This window comes from Genypterus blacodes, unplaced genomic scaffold (assembly GCF_046128005.1).
Source record: "Genypterus blacodes isolate CSIRO-AG114 ecotype Tasmania unplaced genomic scaffold, CSIRO-AGI_Gbla_v1 ptg000233l_1, whole genome shotgun sequence".
NCBI classification, from domain to species: Eukaryota; Metazoa; Chordata; class Actinopteri; order Ophidiiformes; family Ophidiidae; genus Genypterus; species Genypterus blacodes.
This window is the reverse complement of record NW_027467031.1, coordinates 661,443-679,415: the sequence shown is the minus strand read 5'-3', so window position 1 is coordinate 679,415 and position 17,973 is coordinate 661,443. Positions and strand designations below refer to the sequence as shown.

Genomic DNA, 17,973 nt, shown 5'->3' with positions numbered 1-17,973 from the left:
ATACGCAGACGACAAACCCACTTTTCAGAATGCCATTCGTGTTGCGGCCTGATTGTTCCTCAAGTCACATGCACACACACTCACACACTACAACCATACACACCACACGTATGCTTACACACAATGCGTAAATGATCTCAAAGTGCTCTTTTGGCAAACGCTTTGGAAATTTACCAAATAAAACCAGAGGAAGCACTCCTAATGTGGAAACTGGATTAAAACCAAATCAAAAGGTGCAAGCAGTGTGAAATATAGAAATACATATTTATTGATCAGCATTTTAATACAGTGAAAAAGCAAATGATATGTGATATGTGAGAGTTGTGATCGGCTGTGAAAGAAATAGAAACAACTGCTTGTGAGTATCAAAACAATACAGAGAGTGAAAAAATACAACAAGCGACCTGTCACAAGAGAAAATGGTGCAGCTGTTGATCATATTCTCAAAGAACGTTTTCAATATCTGCAAAGTGTATTTCATTATGTATAGAAATCAAAATATGAGCAAGTGAAGCATGTAATTATAGCACAAAACTAAATTGTTGTTTATTTCAGTTCCGTGTGGGCCTCTTTACTGTTTTGCACCAATACTAATATCTGTGGCTTATGGTTGAACTTGCACTCGTGTTTTGGTTTGCTCACAGCAGGTACTTGGATCAAATGTTTGAGAAATACAGGCCATTCTTTGAATCGTTTGGTGACTATGTGTGAATGAGCTGTTCGAGGTCATGACCAGAAAAATCTTCAGCGTTTCCGCAATCCATATCAGCGTCGTTGTCCTCCAGGCGCTGAGCATTTCTGCGCGAGATAAGAAACATGATGATTCAGTTCCAAAGGGCGTGTCTCAATTCCTTTTGATCGTAAATTGAATGAAAAAATAATATACAGCAGAAAGCATCAACTACGTTTTCTTACCTTCTATTATATGATCCATTGCTGATGTCATCCATTTCTTGTTTCATAGTTTCTGCAACTCGGTTACTGAATCTAACCATGGTACCTGAAAACAAAAGTACACAGTCACTCATTTCGGTAAGCTCTATTTAGAAAGGCTCATAAAATAGAGGGGATATCAAAAGACGCCAGGCCCTGTGCGATGGTCTATTTCTGATCAATGAACTTTGTATGTTTACCACTTACCAGCGACCTGTTCTCTCCTTCTCCAGACCAGATAAGAGATCAGCATTAGGAGCAGCAGCACCAGAATTATAATCACTGATGCCATAATGGCTGGGGAGTTTGAGGATGCTGTGGAGGTGGACAGAATGAGTAGGAAAGTTGAAAAGATCACACGGCCATAGTCATTGAGTTCAAAAGAACTCCAGTACAGTTTCACACCTTACCTATGACAATGACTTGGAGTGATTTTGAAGGAGGTGAATAGTAGAGTGATGAGGAAATGTTAAGACCGTAGACACAGCTGTAGTCTCCCTGGTGTTTATACTCTATTACAGGAAACTCAAAATATGCCATGTAGAAGATTGAGTGGCCAAATGCTTGCTTTTGCTCAGTGACGGTCATGTTGGACATCGTCAGATAGAAGAAGCCGTTGGAGTATTTTGAATGAATAGAGCAGGTGATGGAGAACCTGCTTCCCCTGTTGACCTCCATTTTATCTGGGCTGAAGATCACCATGACATGAGGGGATGTCAGAGAGATGCTGGGCGTCTCCATACTCACTGAAGCATAGAAACATACATTTATGAACTCAAACAGAAAATAAAAGCAGAATTAACTTTTAAAAAAAGAAACAAAGCAGGCAACCTGTGACTGAGAGCTCTAGCAGATCTCCGACAGGATATTGAACGTTGCGATTGGAGATTCTCTTGCGATATTCACAGAAATACGACCCCTTATGGCTGAAGTCCAATTTGGAGAAGACAAAGTTCGCACTTGCGCCGTCAGAGTATTTTTCATTGTTGAATGTGCCTTGACTGTTCTTTAAGGTGAACGTGCCCCCCAAGCGTTCTGATGCTACACTGCAGGTGATTTCAACTTTTTCTCCCCAGTTGACCTCTGCAGCAGGACTCATGGTGATCAGGGGCTTTACTAGACTACCTGAGGAAGATAAGAGGTAGTTAATCAGTTGAGTGCCAATTGCAGACTTCTGTGATTTATCATGAGCCTTGCCTTTTACCTGAACAGATAACACCAGCGTCTTCCCTATGACCACAGTTATTAATGCCAAAGCCTGCATGTGTGCATTGTGTTAGAGCATCCTCGGTGCCTGAACACATCACATTGTCCATCCATATGTGACCAGTGCCTGCACCAAAGCTGGCACCAGTTGTTGCCTCAAATGCTTCACCGCAGCCAAGCTGTCTGCACACCACCTGAGCCTGGGACAAACCCCAGTCATCATCACAGACTGTTCCCCACTCGCCTTTATGGAAGAGTTCCACTCTGCCAGAGCATTGGCTCGACCCAGAGACCGCCCGCACCTTTGCTGGATGTGAAAACACGTAAAGGACACTCTGATACACAGTACATGCTAATGCATTTACATACAACATCTTCAAATTCTAGCCAAAAAAAGGATTTGACTATTAAATCTTATTAAACCATGACATGACTTGAAATGTCAAGCAAACTAATGGTTGATCAAATTACCTCTGGTGGTGCTTTTAAGTATTACGTGAACACAGAATGCAATTGTAAAAAAGCCTGTGTGAGAGTTGAAAATCGTGCCTTACCTGCACAGGTGATACTAACATCTTCTTCATGCCCACAAGTCGCACGACTGAAACCATTTGCTGAGCATTGCTGGATAGACGTCATGTTGCCAAAACATGAGTCGCTAGCCTGCACGATGAGGCCACTGCCTTGGCTTAAGTGGAGACCACCCGGAACACTCAGAAAGTGTCCACAATCCGTTAGGTTACACACTGTCTCACCCATACTCGCGGTCCAGCCTCTACTACACACTGTGCTCCATTCATTGCCATGGTGGACCTCTACTCTACCAGCGCAGGGATTATTGCTACTAATCAACCGAACCTCCACACCATCTGTAAGGAAACAGGAATAATGTATATATAACAGATATTTAATGCAGCCAGTTACACACGTCTCAAAATGAGGAGGAGCTCTAGTTATATGATTAATAGAACGATATGATCATGAATCGAATGGTCATGCTGAATGTGATCACAAGGCAAGGGGGGGTGATGAAAAGTTGAAATATACATGGACATGACACAATCGGAATTGTACAGAGTGAGAAAAATGTTAGCTGAGAGCAATGAACAAACATCTTAGATGATTTCTGTTACCTGTACAGACAACACCAGGAGTTAGTGTGACGTTGCAAGCATCTCCTCCAGGCCGTATGCACTGAGTGAGGTAGCGCTCTGACCCACTGCATACAACCTGGCCAACGAAGGGATCTCCTGTGCCACGGCCGTAGGCGTCTGTAAAGGTGACCCTACTAACTTTCCCACAGTTCAGCTGCTTGCACACCACCTTTGCATCGTTTGAATCCCAGCCACTGCCACACAGAGTCCCCCACTGGGTTTCGTTGTAGACCTCCACTCTTCCAGCACAACGATTGGGTCCACCACTCAGTCTTACCTTCCCTAGAAATGATTTGTTTAATTAATATTAATGTTAATGTTAATTATTATTATATATATTATTAATTATGAACCTGCATGGAGCTCATCTTTCCAAGGCCTCATTTATAACATTGCATACGCACAAAACAGGTCTAGAAACTTGAGTATGACACTTACCACGCAACCTTAATATAGATTATAATAAACATAACAGAAACTCTGACCCCTGCCTACTCAAAAGGGTCTGCAAGAACAAATGATACTGGTAGAACATAAATTTCCCTGTTAAATTACACAGGAACTTTCTGCTCTTCCGAAAAATCACAACATTCATTTATTCGATTTTGTTGATAACTTAGATATTGTCTCTGTTCTATTCTACAGACAGTATCCCTCTCAGGCGGTCCTCAGTCTGTTTCCAAACCCTCAGAGGGCAGTGAATACCTAATCCATTCATCTGCAGCCATGACTGTGTCTCCCTCTTTGGTGGGTAACAATGCCACAAGAATAGCTGCTAAACGCAAATCACACCAAATACTAACTTCTAATTTCATGCACTTTTTCTTTTCTGTTTTATCCCGCTGCCAAAAAACACATTATTTTCTTATCACCACCTTCTGTCTCTGTAAAGTTCTTCTTTTGGTCAGACGACCCCATTCAGATGAACAATAAGGTGCAGCACTGGCTCATTTCAGTATGCAATAATTAATACCCGATACTGTGGGCGTCTAGCAGCGTAGGCAATGATTTAGTCACAATTCAAGTGTTTGTAAACCAGGCCCTTGAGATGTCTCGGCTCTTACCTGAACATACAGCCGCTGCCTGTTTGTCTCGGCTGGTCTTGATATATGGGTTCACTGTGCATTGTCTCAGAGAGCTCTCTCTGCCAGTGCAAGTGACTCTATGCCCTGTCGGCCCACCGCTCTCCCCGAATGACGCCGTGGCCGTGACAGGATCTCCGCATTTCATCTCTCTGCACACCACTTGAACTTCATTGATTCCCCAGTCAGCAGTGTAGACTGGTGCCCACTCACCATCACTGGAAAACTCTACCCTACCTGAGCAGGGGTCAGGCCCGTCGGTGAGTTTAATGAAATCTAGAATGCAAATGAGGGAGGATAAGCACTTTTAGTTATGGTATTTTGGAGCTGTTGTTTTTGCACATGATTAAAGGATATGTAGAAATGAGAGAATCAGTAATGTTGTTAAATTTGTAATTTACGGACAAAGAAATGAAAGTGAGAACAGCAAACTTATAATTACAAATAAAGCGTCTTGCTTACTTGAACACTCTACACCAGCATCTTCTGAATGTTCGCAGTTATGTTCTCCATAGGAAGGTCGCCGGCAGTGTGCAAGTGAACTCTCATTCCCCTGACAAACAACATTGTCCAGCCAGATTCTTCCCTGGCCTCGACCGAAGAAGGCTCCTGCTTTTGCTTCAAACGCTGTTCCACAGTCCATTTCTCGGCACACCACCTCAGCGTTCCTGATGTCCCAGTCATCGTCACACACTGTTCCCCACTGGCCTTGATGCAGGAGCTCCACTCTTCCAGAGCAGCGATCAGTGCCATTGACGAGCCTTATCGGTGGACTACCTGAGAGGACAAATTTTGGGATATTAATATAAAGAACTAAAGTCTGTATTATTATATATTTGGTCCACTGCTGATAGCAAACTGGAGAGGAATAAATAAGATCAGTTCTATTTAAAAATGTATTTGGTGGTTTTAATAAACTTTCTTTCTTTTTAGTGTTGTTGATCATAACTCATCCACATCCTACCATCCATATCCTACCTGTGCATGAGACAGAAACACCTTCACAGCTTGCAGGGTTGAGCTGAAATGAGCATGCGCTGACAGAGCTCTCATCTCCAGAGCATGTAGCTGTAAACCCAGGTAGTCCAATGGTTTCACCAAATGATGGGTTTACATAGTTTTTTTTGGCATTTCCACACAGGAATTCTTTACAAACCATGTCAGACTCTTTCTTGCTCCAGTTATTTTGACACACTTTTCCCCACTGGCCATTAAACTTGACCTCCACTCTACCAGAGCAGCGTTCGGTTCCATTAATCAGTCTAAGGCTCTCTGGAAATCAAGCACATAATAGAAAGAAGTCAGGGACAATGATGCACCTGGAGAGGTTAGATGTTTCTGTGAAGAATGAAGGTGATGTTACACCAAAGACCAGCAACAAAAATGGGAAAAAAGACCAACCTGAGATTTTACCAATTCTCAGGTCATGTTTGGACTAATAAATCTTCACTAATTATGAACAGATACAGATTTTCATAAGGAATGGCTCATTGCAATCAGGTGCATGGACATTTGACACACATGCTGTATAAATGCTTCTTGACTCTCTCATTCACTCTTCATTGTGCCCCAAATTAATGTCGAAATAAGTGTTAGAGGAGTGTGTTTGTACCTGAGCATTCAACACCAGCATCTTCATTATGGTTACAGTCGTGGATCCCATAACCTCTGTGTGGACAGTCAGCAAGGGCATTCTCACGACCAGAACAGTCAACATCATCCAACCAGAGTTGACCCTGACCCTTGCCGTAGAAGGCACTTTGCCTCACAGCTAAGGCACTGCCACAGTCCATTTCTCTGCATGTCACTTCTGCCTCCTGCAAGCCCCAACCGTCATCGCAAATTGTTCCCCACTGCCCATCATGGAAGACTTCCACTCTGCCCGAGCACCGATGGGTCCCATTGAGCAGTTGAACTGGTTTACTGTCTGTTAGGTGAAAGAAAAACAAATCTATGGCCACACCAAAGCATCTCACATTTGCGTTGGTGAAAATGTTAACAGAGAGCAAGGTACAGTATATTCAATGTAGTGGTAAACTCACACTTGATAACAGGAAATATGATTTTGCGAATGGCATAATCAACAATCTCATACTTGCGCAGACGAGAGATACACTGTCGCAGGTTCCCGTGGAATCAGTCAAGTTGCAGTGAGCGATCGAGCTCTCATTTCCCAAACATTTGGCTTTAGTTCCAGTCAATCCACTTCCCTGACCGAAGTTCGGTGTTTGATCCGGGCCGACAGGAGTGCCACAGCTTATCTCTGTGCACAACACTTGACCCTCTTCACTGCTGAAGTCACTGTTGCACATTTTTTTCCAGAGACCGCCTCTGTAGACTTCCACTCTACCGCTGCACCGATTAGTCCCATTGACCAGCCTGACATGCTCTGATCATGGGAAGAGGAATTCAGATAAAACAAATTCAAATAAGACGGTTAATGCATCTAAGTTGCTCAAGGAATAGAAACATAAATAAAATGTGCAATTGATCTCTGAGTAGAACGTTGATGTCATACCTGAACAGACCACACCAGCATCTTCACCGTGGCCACAGTTGTTTTGCCCGAAATCTCTATGTTGGCACTTCAAGATAGAAGGCTCTTGCCCAGTACATATAACATCATCCAACCAGATGGGACCCTTTCCTTCTCCATAAAAGGCACTTCGTTTGGCATCAATCACTGTCCCACATTGCAACTCTTGACACGCCACTTTAGCATTGTTATTGCTCCAGTGATCATCACACACTGTTCCCCATTCGTTTCCATGGAAGATCTCCACTCTACCAGAGCACCTTGAAGGCCCAACCAACCTAATCGCCATCTCACATTCTGTTAAAAGTGAAAATTGGAATACAGGAATGTTAATTTAAATCACCATCAACTCGATCAATAGCAAAAATAGGACAAGCTCAGATCATTTCATGTCAGTTGTCAAATGTACTGACCTGTAAACAGTGGTAGATTCAGTAGACCTACAGCAGGAACATGTGAGCAAAGGATGAAGTTTAGCCAAACAACTACAGATTTGGTCATAAATAATTAAAAATATTTCACAATGAATGTGACAACCAGAGCTGTAAGTATAAGTGTAAGTTAACCCTATTTTCACACTGATCAGTGCAAGAACGTTATTTTCAAAATCTACCACGTGCAAAATACGTGCAGTTTTGACAGAACACTCTCATCACCAAACCTCACCGATTGAGACATGAAGAAGAAATTGAAGTTTCTTGATCTTGGCAGCAGAAAGAAGGATCATATTGCTTCTCCGCAGCAAATCCTGCCTGGTTCATTGGAAGAGGGAGAAAAAAGAAAATTTCAACATTTCAGCTCTTCTCCAAAATTGGGAAACATCATCATCATAATTTTCTTATATCTTAAATGTTGAGATGAGATTCTTCTGGCAAAAGTCTTGAGGTAACGTGCAAGTTTATTTACTTACCTTAAAAGACGTTCATAGAGGGTTGAGGGAGAACAATGATGTTGTGTGATTAGTTCCCCTCAATGTCGATTACAAAATGCTTAAATTGACAGAACCAGCGCTTTACCAAGTCTCAAGGAGCAATGAGAAACATGAGGAGCTTCCGCTTCTGAAAAAAAAATCAGTTTCTTAATTTTACTGATGTCAGTGATTTTGTTCCATTCAGTTCCTGTTATAAACCGCAACGCAATCACTGTGCAAACCGTCTTACTAATACATTTGTTACGGGTAGATGCAGAGTTTTCACATGTCACTGCTGTCCCATTGATACCAGAATCCAAGCTGCAACTGCATTACCAGTCCAAATCCGTGTGGTCAAAGAAAGAGTCAAATGCAGAAACGTAATGGCAGCTATGGACATGGTTGGTGTGGTGGGTGTTTTAATTCTTGCAAATCACATGTTGCTGCCAAAAACTGAAAACCTGGAACATTTTTAGAATGGGTGTGAAGGTTTCATATCATAGGAGGAAACCAGAAGATGTGAGAAACCCCCAGACAAAGAGAGAACATGCACTGATATTACTAAATGATCTCTGAAATGGGGCTGCTTTGTCAGTGGAGGAAAGAAAATGTAGAAACGGGAAATCACACACACACACAAACACATTTTAGCTTAGAAAACTTGTTTATTGGATTGTTTTCTGAAATATTAGTGTGTGGTTAAGGACCACCAAATGTTAATCACAAGGGAAGACGATGTTGCACAATTGTCCTCATTCAGCACTTCTCTCCTACAGGCCTCTCACCATCGGATTGCTACAGAATGGCTTTCCGGTTACTAAAGCACAACCCTTCCTTTCTGACACGCACATAATGTTACACTTCCCTTTTCTTTAAAGCAGGACAAACATCCAAATGCTTACCAGAGGACAGGCACTATTGGGTGTGTTGAAAGTATTGTAGCTGTGAGCACCACCTTTAGTATTTACAGTATGTGCTTGTATTTTTTCAGCTTTATTTTTTGTACAGTCTAGGAAGGAGGCCACTAAGCTTTTCATTGCGTAATGATGAATACACTGAATCTTTGGAATACAAATATAAATAACACACAATTTTCGGTCTAAACATAGAGATATGCTTTACAAAATTACACATCACATTTAATTCAAACATCATATGCAAATATATTTTATTCTTGTTTAAATTCAGTCATTCAAATCACCATATTACAGCAATTCTTAAGCTGTGCTGGGAACCTGAGCTCTGCAGGATCTCCAACAGGAAATACGATGTTCTGATTGGAGATTCATTTGTGATATTCACAGAAATATGACCCCTTATGGCTGAAGTCCACTGTGTGGATAATAAAGTTCACAGTTTCGCTGAATGTGCCTTGGCTGTTTTGCAAGGTGGACATGCTTCCCAAGTGTTCTGATACTACGCTGCAAATGATGTCAACTTTTTTCACCCCAGTTTACCTCTGGATTCTGGCCATTCTTTCAATCATTTGGTTATGATGTGTGAATGAGCGGTTCGAGCTCATAGCACACTCTCCCAGTCAAATCTTCAGGGTTACCTGAATCCACACCAGCACTCTTGTCTTCTAGCTCTTGAGCATTTTGGTGATCATTCACTTGGGCGTTGGAGTCCCTGTGAAAGATAACCAGTATGATGATTCTGATTCCAAGGGGGTGTCTCAATTCCTTCTGACCAAACATCAAATAGATAACAATATACAGCAGATAGCATCTGCTACGTTCTCGTTTGCCTACCTTCCATCAATTGCTCCATTGCTTTTGTCTTCCCTTTCTTGTTTCACGGCTTCTGTACCTCGGTTACTAAATGTAACAATGGTACCTGAAAAGTGAGAATAACATAGTCAGCCGTATTGGTAAGCTCTATTTAGAAAGGCTGTGAGCCCTACGCAATGGTCTTTTTCTGATTGATTAACATTGTATGTTTACCACTTACCAGCGACCTGTTTTCTCCTTCTCCAGACCAGATAAGAGATCAGCAGCAGGAGCAGCAGCACCAGAATTACAATCACAGATGTGGTAATGGCTGAGGAGTTTGAGGATGCTGTGGAGATGGACAGAATGAGTAGGAAAGTTGAAATGAACCCACGGCCATAGTCACTTCGTTAAAAGTTCAAAGTTAGTTCACACCTTACCTATGACAATGACTTGGAGTGATTTTGAAGGAGGTGAATGGTAGAGTGATGAGGAAATGTTAAGACCGTAGACACAGCTGTAGTCTCCCTGGTGTTTATACTCTATTACAGGAAACTCAAAATATGCCATGTAGAAGATTGAGTGGCCAAATGCTAGCTTTTGCTCAGTGACGGTCATGTTGGACATCGTCAGATAGAAGAAGCCTCCAGGGTATTTTGAATGAATAGAGCAGGTGATGGAGAACCTGCTTCCCCTGTTGACCTCCATTTTATCCGGGCTGAAGATCACCATGAGAAGAGGAGATGTCAGAGAGATGCTGGGCGTCTCCATACTCACTGAAGCAGAGACACATCATTTTATAAAAGAGATAATAAAATCATAATTGATTGTTTGACTTGGTTTCTTTTAAAAAATGAAACAAATCAGGGAATTCTTTACCTATGACTGAGAGCTCTACTGGATCGCTGACAGGAAATACAATGTTCTGATCGGATAATCTCTTGCGATATTCACAGAAATACGACCCCTTATGGCTGAAGTCCACTTTGGGGAATATAAAGGTCACACTTTCACTGTCGGAGTATTTTTCCTTTTTGCTTGTGCCTTCACTGTTCTTTAAGGTGAACGTGCCTCCCAAGTGTTCTGATACTACATTACAGGTAAATTCAACTTTTTCACCCCAGTTGACCTCTGGAGCAGGACTCATGGTGATTATGGGCTTTGGTAGACCACCTAAGGAAGATAAGAGGTAGTTAATCAGTTGTGTGACAATGGCAGACTTATGAGATGAATTTTGTGATTTATCATGAGACTTGCCTCTTACCAAAACAGATAACACTAGCATCTTCACCATGACCACAGTTGTTTTCTCCAAAGCCTGCATGTGTGCATTGTGTGAGAGCAACCTCGGTGCCTGAACACATCACATTGTCCATCCATATGGGACCAGTGCCTCTACCAAAGTGGGCACTATTCAGTGACACAATTGCTTCACCGCAGCCAAGCTGTCTGCACACCACCTGAGCATTAGGCATTTCCCATTCATCATCACAGACTGTTCCCCACTCGCCTCTATGGAAGAGTTCCACTCTGCCAGAGCATTGGCCCGACCCAGAGACCAACCTCAACTGTGCTGCATGTGAAAACAGAAAAAAAACCTTTTGACACTTCTGACACTCCTTGTGATATACAGTAGATGCTTATAGATTACAATAAGAAAAAGTGGCTTTGGATAGAGAATCTTATTTTTAAAGATACAGAATCTTAAGAAAAAATAAGTAAATAAATATGTTTTCTTTAATGCAGTTATTTTTTCACTGCTTCTTATTTCACTGGAGCATGAAGCTCCTCTTTTGGGGGGATCCTGAGGCGTTCCGAGAATAGATAAGATATACAATCTCCTCCAGCGAATTCTGGGTCCAACCCGGGGGCTCCTCCCAGTAGCATATGCCAAGAAAACCCCCAAAAGGGAGGCGCCCAGGAGGCATCCTAATCAGATGCCCGAACCACCTCAACTAGCTCTTTTCGACATGAAGGAGCAGTAGCTGTACTCTGAGTAACTTGGCCCTACCTCTGGTTGTGTATTGAAGTATTACATGAACACAGAATGCAATTGCAAAAAAGCCTGTGTGAGAGTTGAAAATTGTGCCTTACCTGCACAGGTGATACTAACATCTTCTTCATGACCACAAGTCGCACGACTGAAACCATTTGCTGAGCATTGCTGGATAGACGTCATGTTGCCAAAACATGAGTCGCTAGCCTGCACGATGAGGCCACTGCCTTGGCTTAAGTGGAGACCACCAGGAACACTCAGATAGTGTCCACACTCCAGTAGCTGACACACCGTCTCACCCATAGTCGCGGTCCAATCTCTACTACACACTGTGCTCCATTCATTGCCATGTTGGACCTCTACTCTACCAACGCAGGGATCATCACCACCACTCAACCGAACCTCTAATCCATCTGTAAACAGGAATAAAAATGTATTTAGACATGTCACACTGAGTGCACGGAACAAATGAAATGGATGTGAGTTTGGTGTCCAAGCCTTCATACAGACTATAAGATGTAAAAACCGGCACAGGAGGAATTGTACAGAGTGAGAAAAATGTTGAAAGTGAAAGCAATGAACAAAAAAGTTTTCTGTTACCTGTACAGACAACACCAGCAATTGAGGTGATGTTGCAAGTACCTTCTCCAGGTGTAATGCAATGAGTGAGGTAGGGCTCTGACCCAGTGCATGCAACCCGGCCAACAAAGTGATCTTCTGTGCCACGGCCATAGGTGTCTGTATAGGTGACCTTATGAACGCCCCCACAGTTCAGCTGCCTGCACACCACCTTTGCACCACTTGAATCCCAGGTACTGCCACACAAAGTCACCCACTTGGTTTCGTTGTAGAGCTCCACTTTTCCAGCACAATGATTGGGTCCACCAGTCAGTCTTACGCTTCCTAGAAATGATTGTTTAATCATGAATGTACATGCAGCTCATCTTTCCAAGGCCTCATTAATGCTTGAAACGTGCATATGTCGCTTTCTACGTACACATTGAGATTTATTTAGCCTAGCTGGCTACTTTAGTGAAGGTATGGGTGCAGCACCGGCTCTTTTCAGTATGCAATCATTTATTTGCACGCACCATTTATGGGAAGTGTGGCAGGTGAGTTTTCTTTTATGTGCCAACTGGTTGTGGATCATAATCTGTTTTCAGTGTAGTGAATGATTTCGTGAAGATTCAAGTGTAAACCAGGCCCTTGAGATGTCTCGGCTCTTACCTGAACATACAACCGCTGCCTCTCTGTCTTGGCTGGTCTTGACATAATCTCTCACTGTGCATTGTCTCAAAGAGCTCTCTCTGCCAGTGCAAGTGACTCTATGCCCTGTCGGCCCACCGCTCTCTCCGAATGACGCCGTGGCCGTGACAGGATCTCCACATTTCATCTCTCTGCACACCACTTGAACTTCATTGATTCCCCAGTCAGCAGTGTAGACTGGTGCCCAGTGGCCATCTTTGAAAAATTCCACCCTACCTGAGCAGTAGTCAGTCCCGTTGGTGAGTTTAATGAAAGCTGGAATGCAAATAAGTGAAATCATATTTTAGAGCTGTTGTTTGCACATGATTGAATGATGTGTAGAAATGAGAGAATCAGTAATGGTGTTAAATATGTAGATTACATACAAAGAAATGTAAGTGAAGAACAGAAAACTCATAATTGCAAATAACAAAGGGTCTTGCTTACTTGAACACTCTACACCAGCATCTTCTCCATGACCGCAGTTATTTTCTCCATAGGAAGGTCGCCTGCAGTGTGCAAGCGAACTCTCATTCCCCAAACATTTGACATCATCCAGCCAGATTCTTCCCTGGCCTTGACCGAAGAAGGCTCCTGCTTTCGCTGCAAACGCTGTTCCACAGTTCATTTCTCGGCACACCACCTGAGCATCTGTGATGTCCCAGTCATCGTCACACACTGTTCCCCACTGGCCTTGATGCAGGAGCTCCACTCTTCCAGAGCAGCGATCAGTGCCATTGGCGAGCCTTAACAATGGACTACCTGAGGACAAAGCTTGTGATGTTAAGGACACGAAAACTGAATAAACTACCCCCCTGACGATACAATGGATACTTAGACAACATAAAAAGCTATTTACTTGAGAGAAATGCGTGCATGCTGTCAAGACTAAACGAAGAAGATGAGCAAGAAAAGTAGGCCGATCCCTCTGCCAGCTACGACAGCTTACAGAGGATCTGAAGTATTAGTGGAGGATGCGCAGAAGAAGAAGTAGAAAGAATATAGATTTACCGCTATCAAACTGTCTCATTAGTGTGTGTTTGTGTGTGTGTTAGTATAAGCTTGTTCTGCTTCATTGACTCTCAATGAAGTAGAGCTTGTCTATATGCAGGATTGAAGCTCAAAGTGTTGAACTGATCTTGATGTGTGTGTGTGTGTGTGTGTGTGTGTGTGTGTATGTGTCTGTGTGTGTTTATGGGAATAGCTTGGCAATGTTATTTGTTGTGTGTCTTGTGTGATTTTTTTTTTTAAATCCTTTGATGTTGAGGCGACGGCCAATCAGCTTCAACTTGCCTCCAATCCCACACACATACATGTGTATTTTAAACTTGCAATATCTGAAAAATGCTGATCTTGTGCCTTAAAGATAGAAGTCTTTTGTACGTTTATTTATTTAGTTATGGAAATTAAAAAGCAGTGGCTCGCAAAAAAATCTGATGGTTTGTGCTTGCAGGTGAAATTTTGGTAAAATTAAATTAAATCCATCCAGGAGTGCAGTAAATAACCTTTAATTTCCCCTCCACCACCCTGGTAGTGTCCACTGTTGATACCAAAGTGGAAAGGAACTAATAATAATAACTTCCATTTGAAGTTGTTCTTGTTTTTAGTGTTGTTAAACATTATTCGTCCACATCCTGCCATCCATATCCTACCTGTGCATGACACAGAAACACCTTCACAGCTTGCAGGGTTGAGCTGAAATGAGCACTCGTTGATAGAGCTCTCATCTCCAGAGCATGTAGCTGTAAACCCAGGTAGTCCAATGGTTTCACCGAATTTGGGATTGACTCCGTCTTTTTTGGCATTTCCACACAGGAATTCTTTACACAAAGTGTCAGACTCTTTCTGGCTCCAGTTATTTTGACAAACTTTTCCCCACTGGCCATTCTGCTTGACCTCCACTCTACCAGAGCAGTGTTCGGTTCCATTGATAAGTCTAAGGCTCTCTGGAAATCAAGCACATAATAGAAAGAAGTCAGGGACAATGATGCACCTGGAGAGGTTAGATGTTTCTGTGAAGAATGAAGGTGATGTTACACCAAAGACCAGCAACAAAAATGAGCTATGAAAAAGACCAACCTGAGATTTTCAGGTCAAGTTCAGACTATAAAAAAAACTACATAATTAGAAGCAAAGTTGCTTTCCAGCCTTTTCATTTCAAGTCTTTTGTGTCTGAATGTTGTACATTTTCACAACGAATGGCTCATCGCATTAAGCTTGCATGAATGTGCTGTCTATATTCTTCTGGACTCTCGTTCAATGTTCATTGTACCCCAAATTAATGTTGAAATAACTAAAAAATGTTAGAGGAGTGTGTTTGTACCTGAGCATTCAACGCCAGCATCTTCATTATGGTTACAGTCATGTACCCCATAACCTCTGTGTGGACAGTCAGCAAGGGAATTTTCACGACCAGAGCAGTCAACATCATCCAACCAGAGTCGACCTTTACCCTTGCCGTAGAAGGCACTTTGCCTCACAGCTAAGGCACTGCCACAGCCCATTTCTCTGCATGTCACTTCTGCCTCCTGCAAGCCCCAACCGTCATCGCAAATTGTTCCCCACTCAGCCTGATGGAAGACTTCCACTCTGCCCGAGCACCGATGGGTCCCATTGACCAGACGAACTGGTTTGCTGTCTGTTAGGTGAAAAAAATAAATTCTATGGCCACACAAAAGCATCTCACACCATTTCTGTCCGTGAAACTGTTAATGTGATGCATAGAAAGCTGTGATCACATTTTGTGATTTGAGATACTTTTTATTGTTGATGTTTAAGAGCCATATCTGCCTGTAATGTTAGCTTGTTTATTGAATTGACGTAAATTTAACGTTGATTCCAACTTTTGCCGCTAGGGGGCGGTTTGCAGTTTGAGACGAGTTGGTCTACCCGTAAACTCTTCTTCTACAGTTCAAAATAAGAGCGCGAGGGGAATGACGTAGTTGTTGCCCTCTTGTTATTAAAATATGCATATATGTGGCCACTGTTATTACAGTATGATATCAATTATAATATATTAATTAATTCAATAATTACTTAAATAATGAATTCGGCGATTTGTGAAGTTTATTTTGCACGTTTAAAGTAGTAATGAAAGTCCCACGTGGTGGTGCAGTGTAGTTTAAGGTTACTGTCTTTGTACGTTTTTGTTAGACTCCTGTGTAATGTTTTGTAGTCTATGGGGCTCTAGTCAAAATATAAATACGTTAAGCAATGAATTTACTTTGTATGTGTGTTTGCAGTTTTATGCTCATATGCAGGTCAAGATCAATAAGTGGAGAAGTTATGTACTGTGTTGGCATTGATGTGTAAATAAGAACATGTAATGTAAGAAAATAATATTGTACATTTGTCTTGATGATTTTTCTATTGGGAAACCAAAAGAGAAAGAAAAGAATATGCATTTAGGTGAATAAAGAACAAACAAAGCGAGCAAGAGAAATCAGCTAATTTGAATCGTTTCATTCTTTCTCTGTTATTCCTGTTTTATCTATGAAAATGTGATTTTGAGAATGGCATAATCCACAATCTCATACTTGCGCAGACGAGAGATGCACCGTCGCAGGTTCCCGTGGATTCAACCAAGTTGCAGTGAGCGATCGAGCTCTCATTTCCCAAACATTTGGCTTTAGTTCCAGTCAATCCACTTCCCTGACCGAAGTTCGGTGTTTGATCCGGGCCGACAGGAGTGCCACAGCTTATCTCTGTGCACAACACTTGACCCTCTTCACTGCTGAAGTCACTGTTGCACACTTTTTTCCAGTGACCGTCTTGGTTGACTTCCACTCTACCGCTGCACCGATTAGTCCCATTGACCAGCCTGACATGCTCTGATCATGGGAAGAGGAATTCAGATGAAACAAATTAAAATAAGACAGCTTTTGTATCTAAGTTGCTCAAGGAATAGAAACATAAATAAAATGTGCAAATGATCTCTGAGTAGAACGTTGATGTCATACCTGAACAGACCACACCAGCATCTTCACTATGGCCGCAGTTGTTTTCCCCCAGATCTTTATGTTGGCACTTCAAGATAGAAGGCTCTTGCCCAGTACATATAACATCATCCAACCAGATGGAACCCTTTCCTTCTCCAAAGAAGGCACTTGCTTTGGAATCAATCACTGTCCCACAGTGTAACTCTCGACACACCACTTCAGCATTGATAATGTTCCAGTGATCATCACACACTGTTCCCCATTCGTCGCTGTGGAAGATCTCCACTCTACCAGAGCACCTTGAAGGCCCAACCAACCTTGTCTTCTCACATTCTGTTAAAAATATGAATACTGCAGCTTTAAGTTGCTTCACCATCAATTCAATCAACAGCATTAAATAGCCATACAAAGTAAATCAAATGTACTGACCTGTAAACAGTGGTAGATTCAGTAGACCTACAGCAGGAACATGTGATCAAAGGATGAAGTTTATCCCAAACAAGCCACAGATTTGATCATTAATTCGGTGACAAAACTCACCGGTTGAGACATAGAGAAGAAAATGAAATTTCTTGATCTTGGCAGCAGAAAGATCGATCATATTGTGTCTCAGGAACAAATCCTGTCATGGTTCATCAGAAGAGGGAGAAAAAGATTTTAACATTTCAGCTTTTCTCAAAAACTGGGAAACTTCACCCAAAGAAAGATTTTACCTTTGAAAATCAAGAAGGATGAGCACCTGTTCAAACAAAAAGTGAATAAGGTCTGAAAATGTCTCAGAGTATAGAGTCCTGTTGCACAGATCCAGTAAATGTTATGAAAAAAGGGACCGGCTGGACTTGGACTGCAAACTGGCGACTGTTGACATTTTGATGAATCATTAAAGACAGAGGATGAGATGAGATTTGATGTTTTTCTACACAATATTTACATTCTTATTTTCAAATTGATCCCGAAGGGAAGATTTTCAAAAATAGAAAAAAGAAACCATAATCATGAACACATTCATCACATCTTTTAGGAACGAGAGAAACAAAAAATAGGCAACATGTTTGGAATGGGAGCAGATCAAGCGGAGACTTCAAAGCAAACAGTGTCCTAAGGTCAGCATGGCCTCTATTCAAACATACACTGCAAGCCCCACCCCCACTCACTCGCTTTTTCATAATATTAATGAAAATGATCTATTCTATCGATGAAACCAATTGGAATCAATAAGAATGGTAGCTGACACATTCACATGTAGCAATGCCATAAACAGGGT

At 42.0% G+C, this 17,973-nt stretch overlaps 3 protein-coding genes across 6 annotated transcripts in view; all 3 read right to left on the bottom strand.

Moving 5' to 3' along the window:
• The window catches only part of sh3bgrl2 (SH3 domain binding glutamate-rich protein like 2), a 28,760-nt gene that overhangs the window by 3,829 nt on the left and 6,958 nt on the right, over window positions 1-17,973 (bottom strand). The window lies entirely within an intron of this gene.
• Window positions 246-7,926, bottom strand: LOC143016484 (scavenger receptor cysteine-rich type 1 protein M130-like). 2 transcript variants are annotated; one of them, XM_076170845.1, is made up of 17 exons: window positions 7,822-7,926; window positions 7,578-7,663; window positions 7,325-7,351; window positions 6,894-7,208; window positions 6,471-6,764; window positions 5,988-6,302; window positions 5,354-5,647; window positions 4,838-5,152; window positions 4,358-4,651; window positions 3,273-3,575; window positions 2,694-3,008; window positions 2,138-2,446; window positions 1,765-2,058; window positions 1,344-1,679; window positions 1,141-1,248; window positions 916-1,000; window positions 246-798 (listed from the first exon to the last, which is right to left on the bottom strand). In XM_076170845.1, the coding sequence occupies exons 2-17, from the start codon at window positions 7,636-7,638 to the stop codon at window positions 702-704; spliced, it is 3,762 nt and encodes a 1,253-aa protein (XP_076026960.1). In that variant the 5' UTR covers window positions 7,639-7,663; window positions 7,822-7,926; the 3' UTR covers window positions 246-701. The 2 variants fall into 2 exon arrangements, with proteins under 2 accessions (XP_076026960.1, XP_076026961.1); XM_076170846.1 differs by having other exon boundaries at window positions 7,578-7,659; window positions 7,822-7,917.
• LOC143016483 (scavenger receptor cysteine-rich type 1 protein M130-like) lies at window positions 8,514-17,531 on the bottom strand. Of its 2 annotated transcripts, XM_076170843.1 has the most exons (17): window positions 17,423-17,531; window positions 17,250-17,331; window positions 17,139-17,165; window positions 16,731-17,042; window positions 16,308-16,601; window positions 15,095-15,409; window positions 14,424-14,717; window positions 13,219-13,533; window positions 12,754-13,047; window positions 12,127-12,429; window positions 11,625-11,939; window positions 10,795-11,103; window positions 10,410-10,703; window positions 9,971-10,306; window positions 9,772-9,879; window positions 9,573-9,657; window positions 8,514-9,450 (listed from the first exon to the last, which is right to left on the bottom strand). In XM_076170843.1, exons 2-17 carry the CDS (start codon window positions 17,308-17,310, stop codon window positions 9,312-9,314), a joined length of 3,801 nt encoding a protein of 1,266 aa, XP_076026958.1. In that variant the 5' UTR covers window positions 17,311-17,331; window positions 17,423-17,531; the 3' UTR covers window positions 8,514-9,311. The 2 variants fall into 2 exon arrangements, with proteins under 2 accessions (XP_076026958.1, XP_076026959.1); XM_076170844.1 differs by lacking the exons at window positions 14,424-14,717; window positions 15,095-15,409.

Coding starts and splice junctions, on each gene's coding strand:
- LOC143016484 (XM_076170845.1), bottom strand. CDS start 7,638: ATGATCCTTCTTTCTGCTGCCAAGATCAAGAAACTTCAATTTCTTCTT. Junction 6,765..6,893: donor TGCTGGTGTGGTCTGTTCAG/GTATGACATCAA, acceptor TCCCATGATCAG/AGCATGTCAGGCTGGTCAAT. Junction 1,680..1,764: donor GCTAGAGCTCTCAGTCACAG/GTTGCCTGCTTT, acceptor TCTATGCTTCAG/TGAGTATGGAGACGCCCAGC.
- LOC143016483 (XM_076170843.1), bottom strand. CDS start 17,310: ATGATCGATCTTTCTGCTGCCAAGATCAAGAAATTTCATTTTCTTCTC. Junction 12,430..12,753: donor GGCAGCGGTTGTATGTTCAG/GTAAGAGCCGAG, acceptor AATCATTTCTAG/GAAGCGTAAGACTGACTGGT. Junction 11,104..11,624: donor TGTTAGTATCACCTGTGCAG/GTAAGGCACAAT, acceptor TTTCACATGCAG/CACAGTTGAGGTTGGTCTCT.